At 40.1% G+C, this 18,202-nt stretch overlaps 1 protein-coding gene across 5 annotated transcripts in view; it reads left to right on the top strand.

Annotated features, from left to right (window-relative positions):
* MACROD2 (mono-ADP ribosylhydrolase 2) overlaps positions 1 to 18,202 on the top strand; it is a 1,974,865-nt gene that overhangs the window by 631,827 nt on the left and 1,324,836 nt on the right. For all 5 annotated transcript variants that reach the window (XM_029221509.1, XM_029221512.1, XM_029221511.1 and 2 more), the window contains exon 5: positions 8,108 to 8,224. In XM_029221509.1, coding sequence (XP_029077342.1) covers positions 8,108 to 8,224 — 117 coding nt within the window. The remainder of the gene's footprint in view (positions 1 to 8,107; positions 8,225 to 18,202) is intronic.

Genomic DNA, 18,202 nt, shown 5'->3' on the forward strand with positions numbered 1-18,202 from the left:
TTCCCTCTTGCGTCTCCCTCCCTCCCACCCTCCCTATCCCACCCCTCCAGGCGGTCACAAAGCACCGAGCTGATCTCCCTGTGCTATGCGGCTGCTTCCAACTAGCTATCTATTTTACGTTTGGTAGTGTATATATGTCCATGCCTCTCTCTTGCTTTGTCACAGCTTACCCTTCCCCTTCCCCATATCCTCAAGTCCATGCTCTAGTAGGTCTGTGTTTTTATTCCTGTCTTACACCTAGGTTCTTCATGACATTTTTTTTTCTTAAATTCCGTATATATGTGTTAGCATATGGTATTAGTGTTTCTCTTTCTGACTTACTTCACTCTGTATGACAGATTCTAGGTCTATCCACCTCATTACAAACAGCTCAATTTCGTTTCTTTTTATAGCTGAGTAATATTCCATTGTATATATGTGCCACATCTTCTTTATCCATTCACCCGATGATGTACACTTAGGTTGTTTCCATCTTCGGGCTATTGTAAATAGAGCTTCAATGAACATTTTGGTACATGACTCTTTTTGAATTATGGTTTTCTCAGGGTATATGCCCAGTAGTGGGATTGCTGGGTCATATGGTAGTTCTATTTGTAGTTTTTTAAAGAACCTCCATACTGTGCTCCATAGTGGCTGTACCAATTCACATTCCCACCAGCAGTGCAAGAGTGTTCCCTTTTCTCCACACCCTCTCCAGCATTAATTGTTTGTAGATTTTTTGATGATGGCTATGCTGAGTGGTGTGAGATGATATCTCATTGTGGTTTTGATTTGCATTTCTCTAATGATTAATGATGTTGAGCATTCTTTCATGTGTTTGTTGGCAGTATGCATATCTTTTTTGGAGAAATGTCTTTATTTCTTCTGCCCATTTTTGGATTGGGTTGTCTGTTTTTTTGTTATTGAGCTGCATGAGCTGCTTATAAATTTTGGAGATTAATCCTTTGTCAGTTGCTTCATTTGCAAATATTTTCTCCAATTCTGAGGGTTGTCTTTTGGTCCTGTTTATGGTTTCCTTTGCTGTGGAAAAGCTTTGAAGTTTCATTAGGTCCCATTTGTTTATTTTTGTTTTGATTTCCATTTCTCTAGGAGGTGGGTCAAAAAGGATCTTGCTGTGATTTATGTCATAGAGTGTTCTGCCTATGTTTTCCTCTAAGAGTTTAATAGTTTCTGGCCTTACATTTAGGTCCTTAATCCATTTTGAGCTTATTTTTGTGTATGGTGTTAGGGAGTGATCTAATCTCATACTTTTACATGTACCTGTCCAGTTTTCCCAGCACCACTTATGGAAGAGGCTGTCCTTTCTCCACTGTACATTCCTGCCTCCTTTATCAAAGATAAGGTGACCATATGAGCGTGCGTTTATCTCTGGGCTTTCTATCCTGTTCCATTGATCTATCTTTCTGTTTTTGTGCCAGTACCATACTGTCTTGATTACTGTAGCTTTGTAGTATAGACTGAAGTCAGGGAGCCTGATTCCTCCAGCTCTGTTTTTCGTTCTCAAGATTGCTTTGGCTATTCGGGGTCTTTTGTGTTTCCATACAAATTGTGAAATTTTTTGTTCTAGTTCTGTGAAAAATGCCAGTGGTAGTTTGATAGGGATTGCATTGAATCTGTAGATTGCTTTGGGTAGTAGAGTCATTTTCACAATGTTGATTCTTCCAATCCAAGAACATGGTATATCTCTCCATCCATTTGTATCATCTTTAATTTCTTTCACCAGTGTCATAATTTTCTGCATACAGGTCTTTTGTCTCCTTAGGTAGGTTTATTCCTAGATATTTTATTCTTTTTGTTGCAGTGGTAAATGGGAGTGTTTTCTTGATTTCACTTTCAGATGTTTCATCATTAGTGTATAGGAATGCCAGAGATTTCTGTGCATTAATTTTGTATCCTGCTACTTTACCAAATTCATTGATTAGCTCTAGTAGTTTTCTGGTAGCATGTTTAGGATTCTCTATATATAGTATCATGTCATCTGCAAACAGTGACAGCGTTACTTCTTCTTTTCCAATTTGGATTCCTTTTATTTCTTTGATTGCTGTGGCTAAAACTTCCAAAACTATGTTGAATAAGAGTGGTGAGAGTGGGCAACCTTGTCTTGTTCCTGATTTTACTGGAAATGGTTTCAGTTTTTCACCATTGAGGATGATGTTGGCTGTGGGTTTGTCATATATGGCCTTTATTATGTTGAGGAATGTTCTCTCTATGCCTACTTTTTGCAGGGTTTTATCATAAATGGGTGTTGAAATTTGTCAAAAGCTTTCTCTGCATCTATTGAGATGATCGTATGGTTTTTCTCCTTCAATTTGTTAATATGGTGTATCACACTGATTGATTTGCGTATATTGAAGAATCCTTGCATTCCTGGAATAAACCCCACTTGATAATGGTGTATGATCCTTTTAATGTGCTGTTGGATTTTGTTTGCTAGTATTTTGTTGAGGATTTTTGCATCTGTGTTCATCAGTGATATTGGCCTGTAGTTTTCTTTCTTTGTGACATCCTTCTCTGGTTTTGGTATCAGGGTAATGGTGGCCTCGTAGAATGAGTTTGGGAGTGCTCCTCCCTCTGCTATATTTTGGAAGAGTTTGAGGATAGGTGTTAGCTCTTCTGTAAATGTTTGATAGAATTCACCTGTGAAGCCATCTGGTCCTGGGCTTTTGTTTGTTGGAAGATTTTTAATCACAGTTTCCATTTCAGTTCTTGTGATTGGTCTGTTCATATTTTCTATTTCTTCCTGATTCAGTCTTGGCAGGTTGTGCATTTCTAAGAATTTGTCCATTTCTTCCAAGTTGTCCATTTTATTGGCATATAGTTGCTTGTAGTAATCTCTCATGATCTTTTGTATTTCTGCAGTGTCAGTTGTTACTTCTACTTTTTCATTTCTAATTCTATTGATTTGAGTCTTCTCCCTTTTTTTCTTGATAAGTCCGGCTAATGGTTTATCAATTTTGTTTATCTTCTCAAAGAACCAGGTTTTATTTTATTGATCTTTGCTACATTTCCTTCATTTCTTTTTCATTTATTTCTGATCTGATTTTTATGATTTCTTTCCTTCTGCTAACTTTGGGGTTTTTTTGTTCTTCTTTCTCTAATTGCTTTAGGTTCAAGGTTAGGTTGCTTATTCGAGATGTTTCCTGTTTCTTAAGGTAGGATTGTATTGCTATAAACTTCCCTCTTAGAACTGCTTTTGCTGCATCCCATAGGTTTTGGGTCATCGTGTCTCCATTGTCATTTGTTTCTAGGTATTTTTTGATTTCCTTTTTGATTTCTTCAGTGATCACTTCGTTATTGAGTAGTGTATTGTTTAGCCTCCATGTGTTTGTATTTTTTACAGATCTTTTCCTGTAATTGTAATCTAGTCTCTTAGTGTTGTGGTGGGAAAAGAAACTTGATACAATTTCAATTCTCTTAAATTTACCAAGGCTTGATTTGTGACCCAAGATATGATCTATCCTGGAGAATGTTCCATGAGCACTTGAGAAAAATGTGTATTCTGTTGTTTTTGGATGCAATGTCCTATAAATATCAATTAAGTCCATCTTGTTAATGTATCATTTAAAACTTGTGTTTCCTTATTTATTTTCATTTTGGATGATCTGTCCATTGGTGAAAGTGGGGTGTTAAAGTCCCCTACTATGAATGTGTTACTGTCTATTTCCCCTTTTATGGCTGTTAGTATTTGCCTTATGTATTGAGGTGCTCCTATGTTGGGTGCATAAATATTTACAATTGTTATATCTTCTTCTTGGATCGATCCCTTGATTATGTAGTGTCTTTCTTTGTCTCTTCTAATAGTCTTTATTTTAAAGTCTATTTTGTCTGATATGAGAATTGCTACTTCAGGTTTCTTTTGGTTTCCATTTGCATGGAATATCTTTTTCCATCCCTTACTTTCAGTCTGTATGTGTCTCTAGGTGTGAAGTGGGTCTCTTGTAGACAGCATATATATGGGTCTTGTTTTTGTATCCATTCAGCCAGTCTGTGTCTTTTGGTGGGAGCATTTAATCCATTTACATTTAAGGTACTTATCGATATGTATGTTCCTATTCCCATTTTCTAAATTGTTTTGGGTTCGTTACTGTAGGTCTTTTCCTTCTCTTGTGTTTCTTGCCTAGAGAATTTCCTTTAGCATTTGTTGTAAAGCTGGTTTGGTGGTGCTGAATTCTCTTAGCTTTTGCTTGTCTGCAAAGGTTTCAATTTCTCTGTTGAATCTGAATGAGATCCTTGCTGGGTAGAGTAATCTTGGTTGTAGGTTTTTCCCTTTCATCACTTTAAATATGTCCTGCCACTCCCTTCTGGCTTGCAGAGTTTCTGCTGAAAGATCAGCTCTTAATGTTATGGGGGTTCTCTTGTGTGTTATTTGTTGTTTTTCCCTTGCTGCTTTTAATATGTTTTCTTTGTATTAAATTTTTGACAGTTTGATTAATATGTGTCTTGGCGTATTTCTCTTTGGATTTATCCTGTATGGGACTCTCTGTGCTTCCTGGACTTGATTAACTATTTCCTTTCCCATATTAGGGAAGTTTTCAACTATAATCTCTTCAAATATTTTCTCAGTCCCTTTCTTTTTCTCTTCTTCTTCTGGAACCCCTATAATTTGAATGTTGGTGCGTTTAATGTTGTCTCAGAGGTCTCTGAGACTGTACTCAGTTCTTTTCATTCTTTTTTCTTTATTCTGCTCTGCAGTAGTTATTTCCACTATTTTATCTTCCAGGTCACTTATCCGTTCTTCTGCCTCAGTTATTCTGCTATTGATCCCATCTAGAGTATTTTTAATTTCATTTATTGTGTTGTTAATTGTTGTTTGTTTCATCTTTAGTTCTTCTAGGTCCTTGTTAAATGTTTCTTGCATTTTCTCTATTCTATTTCCAAGATTTTGGATCATCTTTACTATCATTATTCTGAATTCTTTTTCAGGTAGACTGCCTATTTCCTCTTCATTTGTTAGGTCTGGTGGGTTTTTATCTTGCTCCTTCATCTGCTGTGTGTTTTTCTGTCTTCTCATTTTACTTATCTTACTGTGTTTGGGGTCTCCTTTTTGCAGGCTGCAGGTTCATAGTTCCCGTTGTTTTTGGTGTCTGTCCCCAGTGGCTAAGGTTGGTTCAGTGGTTTGTGTAGGCTTCCTGATGGAGGGGACTAGTGCCTTTGTTCTGGTGGATGAGGCTGGATCTTTTCTTTCTGGTGGGCAGGTGCACGTCTGGTGGTGTGTTTTGGGGTGTCTGTGGCCTTATTATGATTTTAGGGAGCCTCTCTGCTAATGGGTGGGGTTGTTTTCCTGTCTTGCTAGTTGTTTGGCATAGGTTGTCCAGCACTGTAGCTTGCTGGTCGTTGAGTGAAGCTGGGTGCTGGTGTTGAGATGGAGATCTCTGGGAGATTTTTGCCATTTGATATTATGTGGAGCTGGGAGGTCTCTTGTGGACCAGTGTCCTGAAGTTGGCTCTCCCACCTCAGAGGCACAGCACTGACTCCTGGCTGCAGCACCAAGAGCCTTTCATCCACATGGCTCAGAATAAAAGGGAGAAAAAGTAGAAAGAAAGAATTAGTATAAGAAGAAAGAAGGAAAGGAAGGAAGAAAGGAAGAAAGGAAGAAAGAAAGAAAGAAAGAAAGAAGGGAGGGAGGGAGGAAGTAAGGAGGGAAGGAAGGAAAAAAGAAAGAAAGAAGATAAAGTAAAATAAAGTAAGATAAAATGTAATAAAGTTATTAAAATAAAGAATAATTTTTACAAAAAAACGGACAGATAGAACCCTAGGACAAATGGTGGAAGCAAAGCTATACAGACAAAACCTCACACAAAAGCATACACATACACACTCACAAAAAGAGGAAAAGGGGAAAAAATCATAAATCTTGCTCTCAAAGTCCCCCTCCTCAATTTGGGATGATTAGTTGTCTGTTCAGGTATTCCACAGATGCAGGGTATACCAAGTTGATTGTGCAGCTTTAATCCGCTGCTTCTGAGGCTGCTGGGAGAGATTTCCCTTTCTGTTCTTTGTTCTCTCAGCTCCCAGGGGCTCAGCTTTGGATTTGGCCCCGCCTCTGCGTGGCCGCTGGAGGGCGTCTGCTCTTTGCTCAGACAGGTCGGGGTTATAGGAGCAGCTGCTTCGGGGGCTGTGGCTCACTCCGGCCGGGGGGAGGGAGGGGCACGGAGTGCGCGGCGGGCCTGCGGCGGCAGAGGCCGGCATGACGTTGAAGCAGCCTGAGGCACGCCGTGTGTTCTCCTCGGGAAGTGGTCCTTGGATCCCGGGACCCTGGCAGTGGCGGCTGCACAGGCTCCCCGGAACGGGGGTGTGGATAGTGACCTGTGCTCGCACACAGGCCTCTTGGTGGCAGCAGCAGCAGCCTTAGCGTCTCATGCCCGTCTCTGGGGTCCGCGCTTTTAGCCGCGGCTCGCTCCCGTCTCTGGAGCTCCTTTAAGCAGCGCTCTTAATTCCCTCTCCTCGCGCACCAGGAAACAAAGAGGGAAGAAAACGTCTCTTGCCTCTTCGGCAGGACCAGACTTTCCCCCGGACTCCCTTCCGGCTAGCTGTGGCGCACTAACCCCTTGCAGGCTGTGTTCACGCCGCCAACCCCAGTCCTCTTCCGGCGCTCCGACCGAAACCCAAGCCTCAGCTCCCAGCCCCGCCCGCCCCAGCGGGTGAGCAGACAAGCCTCTCGGACTGGTGAGTGCCGGTCAGCACCGATCCTCTGTGCGGGAATCTCTCCGCTTTGCCCTCCGCACCCCTGTTGCTGTGCTCTCCGCCGCGGCTCCGAAGCTTTCCCCCTCCGCCACCCGCAGTCTCCACCCACGAAGGGGTTTCCTATTGTGTGGAAGACTTTCCTCCTTCACAGCTCCCTCCCACTGGTGCAGGTCCCGTCCTTATCCTTTTGTCTCTGTTTTTTCTTTTTTCCTTTGCCCTACCCAGGTACGTGGGGAGTTTCTTGCCTTTTGGTGGGTCTGAGGTCTTCTGCCAGTGTTCAGTAGGTGTTCTGTAGGAGTTGTTCCTCGTGTAGATGTATTTCTGGTGTTATCTGTGGGGAGGAAGGTGATTTCCGCGTCTTACTCTTCCGCCATCTTCCCTTCTCTTCCATCTTGGTCTGTTTTCACAGCCCAGATTACTATTACTCTCTCTTTCTGTCTTCTAACCCTTTGTTTCAGAGTCTTGCATTTCTTCTGTGTCCAAGGGCTACTGTGTCCAGTAACTACTAAATTATGTGCATATAGTCTTGTAGCCCTCTAGCTGTGTGCTCACCCCCAATCTAGTCAAATAAAGTTTTAATTTTCAGTGGCATCAGGTGTGCATTTTCAAAAGGTGATTCTCACTGTGAAGGGCAGACATGAGGTAGGGGCAGGGATGAGAGCCAGAGGGCTGATGAGACCCTGTTTTGGGGAGAGGCAGAGCCTGCTCGGTTAGCAGAGCTGCAGTAGGAGCAGAGGAGGTTCTGTTTTCATCCATGTCAAGTGAGTGAAGGGTGGTCTTCCGGGTGTTTTTCAAGACCTAAGCTAACCTCACCCCTCATTTAGCCCCCGGTCAGATACCCTGCAGACACCTACTGCATTTGTGTCATGCCACTGAGGGCTGAGGAAGTTAGAGGTCTCGTTCTTACTTTGACAGCTTCACTCTCAGTTCTGCAGTGACTGCAGATGTTCTAGAGCCACTTTCTCACTTGCTTCTCGACGTTTCTTTCTTCTATAACCTGTGGTGTGTCAGAGGCAACAGTTACCACCTTGGACATAGAATTGTTAGCATTTCTTCCCAATTCTGTGTTAGGTGACATGGAGTTGATAGCTTGAAATGGACATGGTGGAAATATTTACCCAACTGAAGTTGGAAAAGGCTACAAATCAGGGCTCCCCCACCTCTAAAGAACCTGTTGTTTAACATTTAGCTGCACACGGTTTCTGTAACCCTTCTGCTTCTGCTCACCACACAAACCAAAGGGAGAGAGAGAGAGAGAGAGAAGAAAACCATGTTTAAGGGATTGAATACCATGGATTTTCTTCCATGGGACTACGGTGATTTCTAAGAGGAAAAACTTGAGTTCCTTTTCTTTCCCGATCCCAAGTTTTGCATTTATTTCCAAAAGGCCAAATATAGGCTAACTTTCTTCTCTCTCCTCCAGTGGACGGCTGTATTCACAGAGCAGCTGGCCCCTGTTTGGTCGCTGAATGTCGTAACCTGAACGGCTGTGAAACTGGACATGCAAAAATCACGTGTGGCTATGACCTGCCTGCAAAATGTGAGTACAGCTCTTTTGAACACTTTCAAAATCAGATGAGCACTCTTACCTTGTTTTAGTCCTCAAGTGGGTAACTGGAAGAGGAAGTGGTAGCAGTGGTATTTAATTGAATGTACTTTTATTAAGATTTTGTACATGGTAATGAAATGTGTTTTCCAAATACAACTCCGCGTATATAAATGTGCAGTGTTTAATTGTTGGTGATTTTTGCTCGGATCTTTGACAGAGGGTCTCTGAAACAGAGAAATAAAAATATGAGCAAAGTATACCTTATAGTATTTAAGTGCCGTGGAGTGACAGCTTCTAGAAATGATGCCAATTTCTTATTCCTTGTTCAGGTTTCTTGATTGTGGATGTGTTTAGAGCAAAGGAGATCAAAGTGATGTATTGTGTTTTCAGCTGCCATGTAAAGGCTGATTGGCAATTACAGCCGAGGCATCTGTCACACTTGGCTTTCAAGAAAAGCCATTGGAATGTGGTTGTCAGAGTGAGAATGTATTTGCTCTTTGAATGTGGAATGGTCAAATTTTCTATTATATTTGAATGGAGAGAAGTATTGCATTTGATTGACCTTGTTGCTTAGTCGTTTAGCCAGCTGGTTGGGGTGACGTGGAGTAAAAATACTGAAAGAGAAGCTGGTTAAAGGCACAGATTTTTTTTATCACATAATCTTCTGGGGTTGGGGGGTGGAGGTAGAGAGTTTCATTGCACCATTAAGTCATGCATTGATTGGAAATTGGGAAACCAATTAGTTGTTTATTCCATTCACCTGCTTTATATGATACCTCCTTGTGAATACATTTTTTTGTAAAAGTGAAGCTGATTTTTTTTTTTTGTTTTAGTAGTGGAGAATATGTGACTTATGACACAATCTTTGGGCTCTGTATAGACAGGTTGTATAAAAATGAATTTCTCATGGATATGTGTGAGTGGAGAGATAGTGTGTTCTATTTTAAAGTATGCTTACATTTGAAGATTTTTAGTAAACAGTAATATATTAAAATGGTATTTTTCTTTGTAACATTATAATACTGCATTCTGTATACCTTATGGTGTGTTGCTAGTGAAAGTATATCCACTATATACTGTTTAATTTTTTCTTTAATGACTTCTCATTTTTCTTTCCTTGTTAGTGTTTTTACCTTGTGTGAAAGTTAAATCATGGGCCAAATGGCCCTCAGTCCTACTAAATATATATTTATGTCAAATAAAGTCCCTTGTATTTGTAATGGTGTTTAGAGCACCTCTCCCTCTGACTCAGAAGCGCTGAGTGTTAAAGGTGGTTTCCCTTTCCAGGATTATATGGCTCCATGTTTACCAAGATTGGTCATTCTTCCTTCTTACCACCATACTACCTCAGTGATATATAATAGTTGACAGATTCCACCCTGAGGACAAGCAGATTATTGATGATTTTCAGATTTAAGGTGCCTGTCCTTAAACCTAGTCTCCTATTGATTCACTACTTTCTTTCTTATGAATTAAAGCACAAATCAAAAATGTTTCAACTCTGAAATTTCTGAAGACAGCTAACCTCAGAATCATTAAATATGACCAAATAAAATGGTGGCTTTGCTGTATGGATTGACACCACGGTGATTTTGTTTCATGCGCTTGCCCCTGTTTGACATCCCTTTGTATGAGCTTCCTTTGATCCTCATTCAGCTCAGTTCAGGGCTGTTGAAGGCTTGTACACCACCAGGCACTAAGGTACAAAGATCAGTCTATACCTGTGCTTGAGAAATTCCACAATTGGATTTCCTGGGCAGCCTGGGGCAAGTGAGTCTTTGTGTGACAAGGACTCTAGCCATGGAAAGTCAATCCACAGAACTCAGTACAGAATCTGTGTGAGCTGAGATACTGAATCAGATGACACACATTCAAGTCACTGTGTACCAGCCCACAGGGCACGTCTAGTAAAAAAAATCATCCAGCAGGATAGAAATTCCCAGACTAGAATGGCAGTGCCACCTCAAGAAAGTCACAAACATGGAGTATTTGTGACTAGATCTTGGTATTTCTCTGTGCTTAATGAGATTAATGATTTATATTAAAAACATAAAGAAAAGCAATGAAAGCAATAAGGAATGAGTAATAATAGCTTACATTTTGCATACCACTTTGTAGTGTGTCACAGTACTTTCACAAAGCCTTGTATTTTAAATTATATTTTATAAACACTGTGTATGTTCATTTTCCCTTTTCCTATCCCTGAGAGCTCTTTTTCTTTCTCATCAATTTGGTTCATCCATTTCAGACTCATTAACAATCCACAGATGTGCTTTTGTAGAGAGAGAATGAAAAGGGAGCTCATTACATACTGTTTGGGTCATTTTCCCCCTCCATATTGAATAATTCCATGACAGTTTGACAGCAGAATCTAGTTCCTATTTGTCCTCTGTGACAGCGGTTTTATCATCTAAGGTACTAAAGCCAGCCATCCAGTCACCAGTGATAATATCTTCGCGCATCAGCAATTTGTTTGGAAAATGCTGTTGTCTGGGTTACAGACAAACTTGGTAATTTTGGACTGGTCTTTGCTTTTTTCATGCTTGCTAAATTAATTTATTCATAAATGCTTGTATTTGAATTACTTATACTTAGAGTCTGTATTCTGTGATTCATCATGATCAGTGGAATGATAAGCCTCAAAGATTTAGTGTTTCTTCACTGCTTGGATATTTTGAATGATGTCTTTTGATGTGGAATAGCCGATCATTCTTTTCAGAAGTAATCTTAAGAGTGGAAAGAATATTGGCCAATACTTCACTGAAGGCTATTGGTAAAGAAATGACTTAGAAAGTGGACTAAGGACTGTTTATACAATTTGATCTTTTGGTATGTTCTCTTTTACAATGTTAGGTTTTTTTTTGGATTCGTAATAAAATTTAGATTTCTATGGATTTTTAGAAGCTTGTCAACCTTTTGAATGTTTCTTTTCATGCTCTCATCATTCTACCAGAGGGTCAGCTTCATGTGGGTGAGGCTTGTCTGTCTCAGTCATGATCCTAATGTCAATATCTAGCATATGTGCTGAATTAATGAATGAGTGATCAAATGAATTGTTTCAGACATTTTCACCTGGCAGATAGATTTTTGCCTGTTGCTTCTACTTCTCATTCTTTCCCTCCTTCACTCCACTCTGCCCAGTCCTGTAGATTAATATTCTTAAGTCCAGAGTCCCTGTAATTGTCCACAAGGCTCTAGACGTGTGACCCCCTCTACCTCCTTCTGTCCTCTCCCTCACTCACACGGACTGCTTTGCTGGATCTTTAATACCTTTGCATTAGTGTTCCCTCTGCCTGGAATTCTAGTCTTCCAGACACCTGCGTTGTTTGCTGCCTCACCTACGGTACTTCAGATCCTTGCTCAGGTGTCCCCTCAGGTGTCATCCTAACCAACCTATTTTTAATTGCTCCTCTGCTTTATTTATAATTGCTTATCTATAGCATTTAACATTCAAATACACAGTATCATTTACTTATTTATTTTGTTTATTGTCTGTCTCCCCATACCAGAATGAGGGCAGAGCTTTTTTCCTGCATCTTCTTCATTTATTGTTGTAAAAACTACCTAGAAAAATGTATGACTTAAAAAAATGCTTAGAAAAATACTTGACACATAACAGGGGTTCAAAAAATATTTGTTGAATGAATGAATAAAATCTAACTCTACTCCTCTCCAAATCCTTCAGTGGGTTTTTCCTCAAACACACACTTGTTAACCTGATTATCTTCGGCCTTCCATGATTTACTGTTCTGTCTTGAGCTACTTACCTTTTATATGATCTGAATTGCTCAGAATGGCATGTCTGTACATGGGCTCTGTATTGGGGGCTTTCTAGAAAATTCTGTCTTTCTTCCTTTCTACTTGTCTTCCAGACTCAGCTCAGATATCACTTCTGCCATAAAACAACTCAACTAAAAGTGCCTTCTTTTGCCTCAAAATCCAGAAAACTGCATGTTAACGTGCTGAGGGCCCTTTTTACTTGCTACATTTTATTGTTCTATATGCAAACTTTCCACCTTTCTAGAAGTCCCTTGTTTATAATGTATACTAGAGAAATATCTATCAAATGAATTAGTTGTTAAAGGTGGAGATTGGTTTATAATTGTTGGTGGGGGGGATGTAAAAAACATATATTAATATTTCTAAGAAATTATGAAATCAGTGATAGATGTCCATTGTGTTTTTTGTTTATTTTTAAAATTTTATTTATTTTATTTTTTGGCTGCATTGGGTCTTCGTTGCTGAGTGCAGGCTTTCTCTAGTTGTGGCGAGCGGAGGCTACTCTTCATTGTGGTGCACAGGCTTCTCATTGCGGTGGCTTCTCTTGTTGCGGAGCATGGGCTCTAGGTGCGCGGGCTTCAATAGTTGCAGCATGTGGGCTCAGTAGTTGTGGCTTGCGGGCTCTAGAGCACAGGCTCAGTAGTTGTGGCACATGGGCTTAGCTGCTCTGCGTCATGTGGGATCTTCCCCAACCAGGGCTTGAACCCCTGTCCCCTGCACTGGCAGGTGGATTCTTAACCACTGTGCCACCAGGGAAGTCCCCCATTGTGTTTTTTAAATCATATTTTAACATACATCTAATTCCAAAGTCTCTTGTCTAAGAAATTTACTCTTTTTTCAAATTGAAATATAGTTGATTTACAATGTTGCCTTAGTTTCAGGTGTACAGCAAAGTTATTCAGTTTTATATATATATATATATATATATATATATATATATATATATTCTTTTTCAGATTCTTTTCCATTATAGGGTATTACAAGATATTGAATGTAGTTCCCTGCGCTATACGGTAGGACCTTGTCGTGTATTTTATATACAGTAGTGTTTATCTGTTAATCCCAAACTCCTAGTTTATTATTGCCCCCCACCCTACTGCCCTTTCCCCTTTGGTAACCATAAGTTTGTTTTCTATGTCTCTGAGTCTATTTCTGTTTTGCAGATAAGTTCATTTGTATCATTTTAAGAAATTTACTCTTAATGGACCTTCTCCTAAAAGTGAACAAATAAAAATAAGAAGCCATATCAACTTTACTTAATGACTTTCAGCATAGCTCACATGTCTATTCTACTTCTTGAGAATGCTCCACTTTTAGTCTTTAGGGCTGAATAATCATCAAAGATAAGTGGAAAATATGTTAAATTTGTGTATATAAAATGGTGGAACCTGTTTCTTTTATTCCTTCTATTTAATCTTTGTAAGACATCAAAGGGTAATACTAGCATCCAACTCACAGTTTTTTATTAATCATTTGAAAGGAAACTCTAGGGTGAGAGACCGTAGCATAACATGTTTGAGTAGCATAGAGCGGTGGGAATCAGAATCCTGATTTTATTCCCAGGTGCAATAATAATCAGATGATAGTAGCTTAAACGGTACTGTTGACAGTAATTAGTACTTCTCTTGTACCCTTCATCAAGAAATCGTAGTACTTTGAGACATTAGCTCATTAGTCCTTTTGAAATTTCTATGAGGAACTGACATGGCAATATTTTCTTCCAACACAGAGAGAAATTCAGGTACAGAGAGGTTAAACCTGTTGCTCGCAATAGCAAACTAAGTCTGTATTAGAGACACGGCAGTGACCAAGTAAGTTTTCCTGAGATAGGGAGAGAGTCCATGGCAAGTGTTGGCCAGGCCTGCTGCCTGTTTTTGTAAATAAAAATTTATCAGAATGCAGCTGGGCCCATTTGTTTACATATTGTCTATGGCTACTTTGACGTGACAGAATTGAATGGTAGCAACCAGAATTGTATGGCCACAAGCCGGAAACATTACTATCTGGCCAACAGATAGTTGGCCAGATAGTAATGAAAATTTGCTGAAAAAGTTTGCCAACAACTGGTCTATGACAATCCTTACTTTTTATAAAGGAGGAAGCTGAGATTTATAGAGGTTAAATATTTATTGAATTTTAATGAATGTATGTGACTTACTCAGATCACTGTTGACAAAAGTGAGATTAAAATACCTGCCATCTCTTTCTTGGGACAGTCCTTGCTTCTGTTGCCTCAACAGAACATCACTTTGGGAGGATGACCTGAAGCCTTTTAAATCTTTCAAATTATAAGACCACCTTGGGGAAAAAAATGCCTGGGAAAAAAATGGTCATTTTTCTCAACAGGGTCAGAATTGGAAAATGAATAAGTCAAGTCCCTGAAGGGACAGTTAATTCAAACCACCAGAGTATTAGGCAATACATCTTTATTCCTTGCTTCCTCCAGTGGTGTTAGTCAATGTACTGAAAGGGAGCCTGTAGTCCTGAGGAGATTCAGTTTCTAGAGTAGGTAACTCATAAGATGGCTTTGAGTTAGTTCTCTGCAAAACACTGCAAAACACGACCTGATTTCAGCCACCGTGGCTCCCCCAGCAGGTGTCTGATTGTGAAGGCAGTGGAGAGGGCATGCTGCTAAGAGTGTGACTGCCAGTCTCTGATGGAAACCTGAGGGCCCTCATGAGCCCCTTCCAAAATTAAATGACTTACATTCCATCAAAAGAAAAATGGCTTTTGAAGAACATAAAAGCACCTTCCTTCCTGAAGAGAGAGATGAGAGTTTTCCTCCTAAAATCAACTCTGATTGGCTCATTTCCCTTAAGTGCTTTAGGAATTTAATTTCTGTCTGAATCTATTTCTTTGTAGTCACCACCCCTTTCATTTATATTAAGGGGTTTTGTATAGTTTATCTCCTTAGTGATCCTCATGATGAGCATGGAAAGTGAGAAGGACAGAAGGTTCTCATAATGGGCTACCTGGAGAAGCAGCAGCAGCGTCTCCTGGGAACTGGTTAGAGATGTAGACTCTGGTGCCCCACCCCAGACCTACTGAATCAGAAACTCTGTGGTTGGACAAGCTCTCATATGTTTCAGTGTGAGAACCGTGACCTACACAGTGGTGTAACTCAGGGCAGAACCCTTGCCTTTTGATTCCTCGCCCAGCGCATAACACAGGCATCCTTTTGGGTCACAGGTTAGGGCTTTCTTTGAAGAGACTTCTGACAGGCTCTTCTTTTCCTTTGTGGCATTTACACACTTAGTGATGGTATCTATATTTGTTTGTTTACTTGTTTATGGCCTGTCTTCTCAAACAGGATAACAGTTTAAGGAGAGCAGAAGTCACATCAGTCTCATTCACCCCTAGAATCCTTAGGATCTAACATAATACCCAGTTCAGAGTTGGAGGCTTTCAGTACATATTTACTAGAGGAATTAATGAAAGGATTGTCTTTGTCATTGTCATAGTTGCACTGCCAGAAACCAACCAAGAGAACACTCCAGATAAGCCTACATGATTCCAGAAATCTGCAGAGCTAGGACTGCTGCCTCTTGTGGTAGCATCTCTGTTACCCTGTCACCCAGCACGATGCTTGCTCAGAGATTCTAGCACCGTAAGACAGCACAGGGGCACAATTGGCTTAATTTGTCCACATGGTACACATATAACCTACACTTAGATTATGTTCTTTCATTTTTTTTCATTTTGATTTGACTCATTTTGGTAACATAGATTCCATCCCCAAGTAGCTTTCTGATGAAATAACTAAAAATCCTAATAGTAAATAATGTCTTTTAAAAACGTCTACATTTTGGAAGCAACTAGGTATTTACATTGTTGCATTACTGGCTGAGTGTAGAATAAATGCATGTACTTGGCTTGCACTATTTGACATCTTAGCAGGCCTTCAGAGGACACTGTCTATACCTTCTTTTTCCTATGTGATCAATAGGAAATAACAGTGTAAATCAATTCTGAGAAATAATGTAAATGGACTCTCCAAGGCAATTCCCGCTGTGGAATAAGTAGTTAGCGTTGACACTGGCATTAACCGCAGGGGGAGTAATCAGCCTTTGGACGTGCCTCATCAGAGTTACCAGCTAAGATTAAAAAGGAGCTACTGTTGCGCAGGATTTAAAAGATGAACATTTGAAGGTGTTCTCATAAATTAAAGCCATCAGAATTGCTTTGAGTAATTTAGGTTGCTTTGAGGTCAGGCACAAGCAAACAGGAAAGGTTAATCTCAGAGCCATGGTAGTTAATGTGCAGGAACAGCGGAATACATTTATTGAAATAAGCAGCAGACACTGAGCTAAATGAAGATTTTCCTCCAGTGCTAAAATGTTCTTTGAGTTCCTGCTAACATATATGATTCAAATAAAAAGTGGGTAGACTTATTAACTATCCTTGCAATTAATCACTAATCCCAAAGATTAAATATTAGACCGCGTCATGGCTTGATGAGAGGTGTTTCCAGTTGAAAATATTGATGGGACCAAGCTCTGCACTATGGAATAAAAGATTGATTCTAGGTCAAGTATACTAATTGTCAAGGTAGAAGGTCCGAGGAGAAGTCCTGAATCCAGGATATTCTAATTGTTTGGTCAAGCCCTCTGAGCCTGGGTTTCCTCATCCATGATTAGCTGGGGGTGGGCATATCTACCTTAGGCAAGTTTGTTAAAGAGTGGACACAGAACCACTTTTTAATAGTGTAAGACATATAGCTATAAGATTGTATTATTACTTGTGAAATACTTCCCATACCTCATTAACTTATTCAATCTATGTTTATTGACGCTTTCTCTGGGCTTGAGTGCTCTTCTAGAGTGTAGAAAACTACAGTGAAGAAGATAGCCAAGGTCCTGTCCTCTTCGATCTTAGGTTGCAGCAGAGTGAGGCGGAAAATAAACACATGCACGTAAAAGCAAAGCCTCTCAGATGATGGTAAGGGCTATGAGAAAAATAAAAAGTTCTGAGAGAATGGACAGTGGAGTGAGGGGACTACTTTTCCGTGGTGGTCAGGGAAGGCCTCCCCGAGGAGTTGATGCCTGAGCTGAGAGCCACGTAGCTATCTGGGGAGAAAGTCATTGCTGGCAGAGGGAAAGCACTTTACCACTGGGTTAAGAAAAATCACCTTGCCTGACGTGTAAAACGAGATAGTCCAAGAATTTTTCTTTCTTTTTTCTTTTTTGACATCTTTATTGGAGTATAATTGCTTTACAATGGTGTGTTAGTTTCTGCTGTATAACAGAGTGAATCAGCTATACATACACATATATCCCCATATCTCCTCCCTCTTGCGTCTCCCTCCCACCCTCCCTATCCCACCCCTCTAGGTGGTCACAAAGCACCGAGCTGATCTCCCTGTGCTATGCGGCTGCTTCCCACTAGCTATCTATTTCTATTTCTATTTGGTAGTGTATATATGTCCATGCCACTCTCTCACTTCGTCCCAGCTTACCCTTCCCCCTCCTCATGTCCTCAAGTCCATTCTCTACATCTGCGTCTTTATTCCTCTCCTGCCCCTAGGTTGTTCAGACCATTTTAAAAAAATTTTTTAGATTCCATATATATGTGTTAGCATATATGGTATTTGTTTTTCTCTTTCTGACTTACTTCACTCTGTATGACAGACTCTAGGTCTATTCACCTCACTACAAATAACTCGATTTCGTCTCTTTATATGGCTGAATAATATTCCATTGTATATATGTGCCACATCTTCTTTATCCATTCATCTGTTGATGGACACTTAGGTTGCTTCCATGTCCTGGCTGTTGTAAATAGAGTTGCAGTGAACATTGTGGTACATGACTCTTGTTGAATTATGATTTTCTCAGAGTATATGCCCAGTACTGGGATTGCTGGGTCATATGGTAGTTCTATTTTTAGTTTTGTAAGGAACCTCAGTACTATTCGCCATAGTGGCTGTATCAAGTTACATTCCCACCAACAGTGCAAGAGAGTTCCCTTTTCTCCACACCCTCTCCAGCATTTATTGTTTGTAGATTTTTTGATGATGGCCGTTCTGACTGGTGTGAGGTGATACCTCATTGTAGTTTTGATTTGCATTTCTCTAATAATTAGTGATGTTGAGCATTCTTTCATGTGTTTGTTGGCAATCTATATATTTTCTTTGGAGAAATGTCTATTTATGTCTTCTGCCTATTTTTGGATTGGGTTGTCTGTTTTTTT

Source organism: Monodon monoceros, unplaced genomic scaffold (genome assembly GCF_005190385.1).
Source record: "Monodon monoceros isolate NGI ecotype Baffin Bay Population unplaced genomic scaffold, NGI_Narwhal_1 Super_Scaffold_13, whole genome shotgun sequence".
Classification (NCBI taxonomy): Eukaryota; Metazoa; Chordata; class Mammalia; order Artiodactyla; family Monodontidae; genus Monodon; species Monodon monoceros.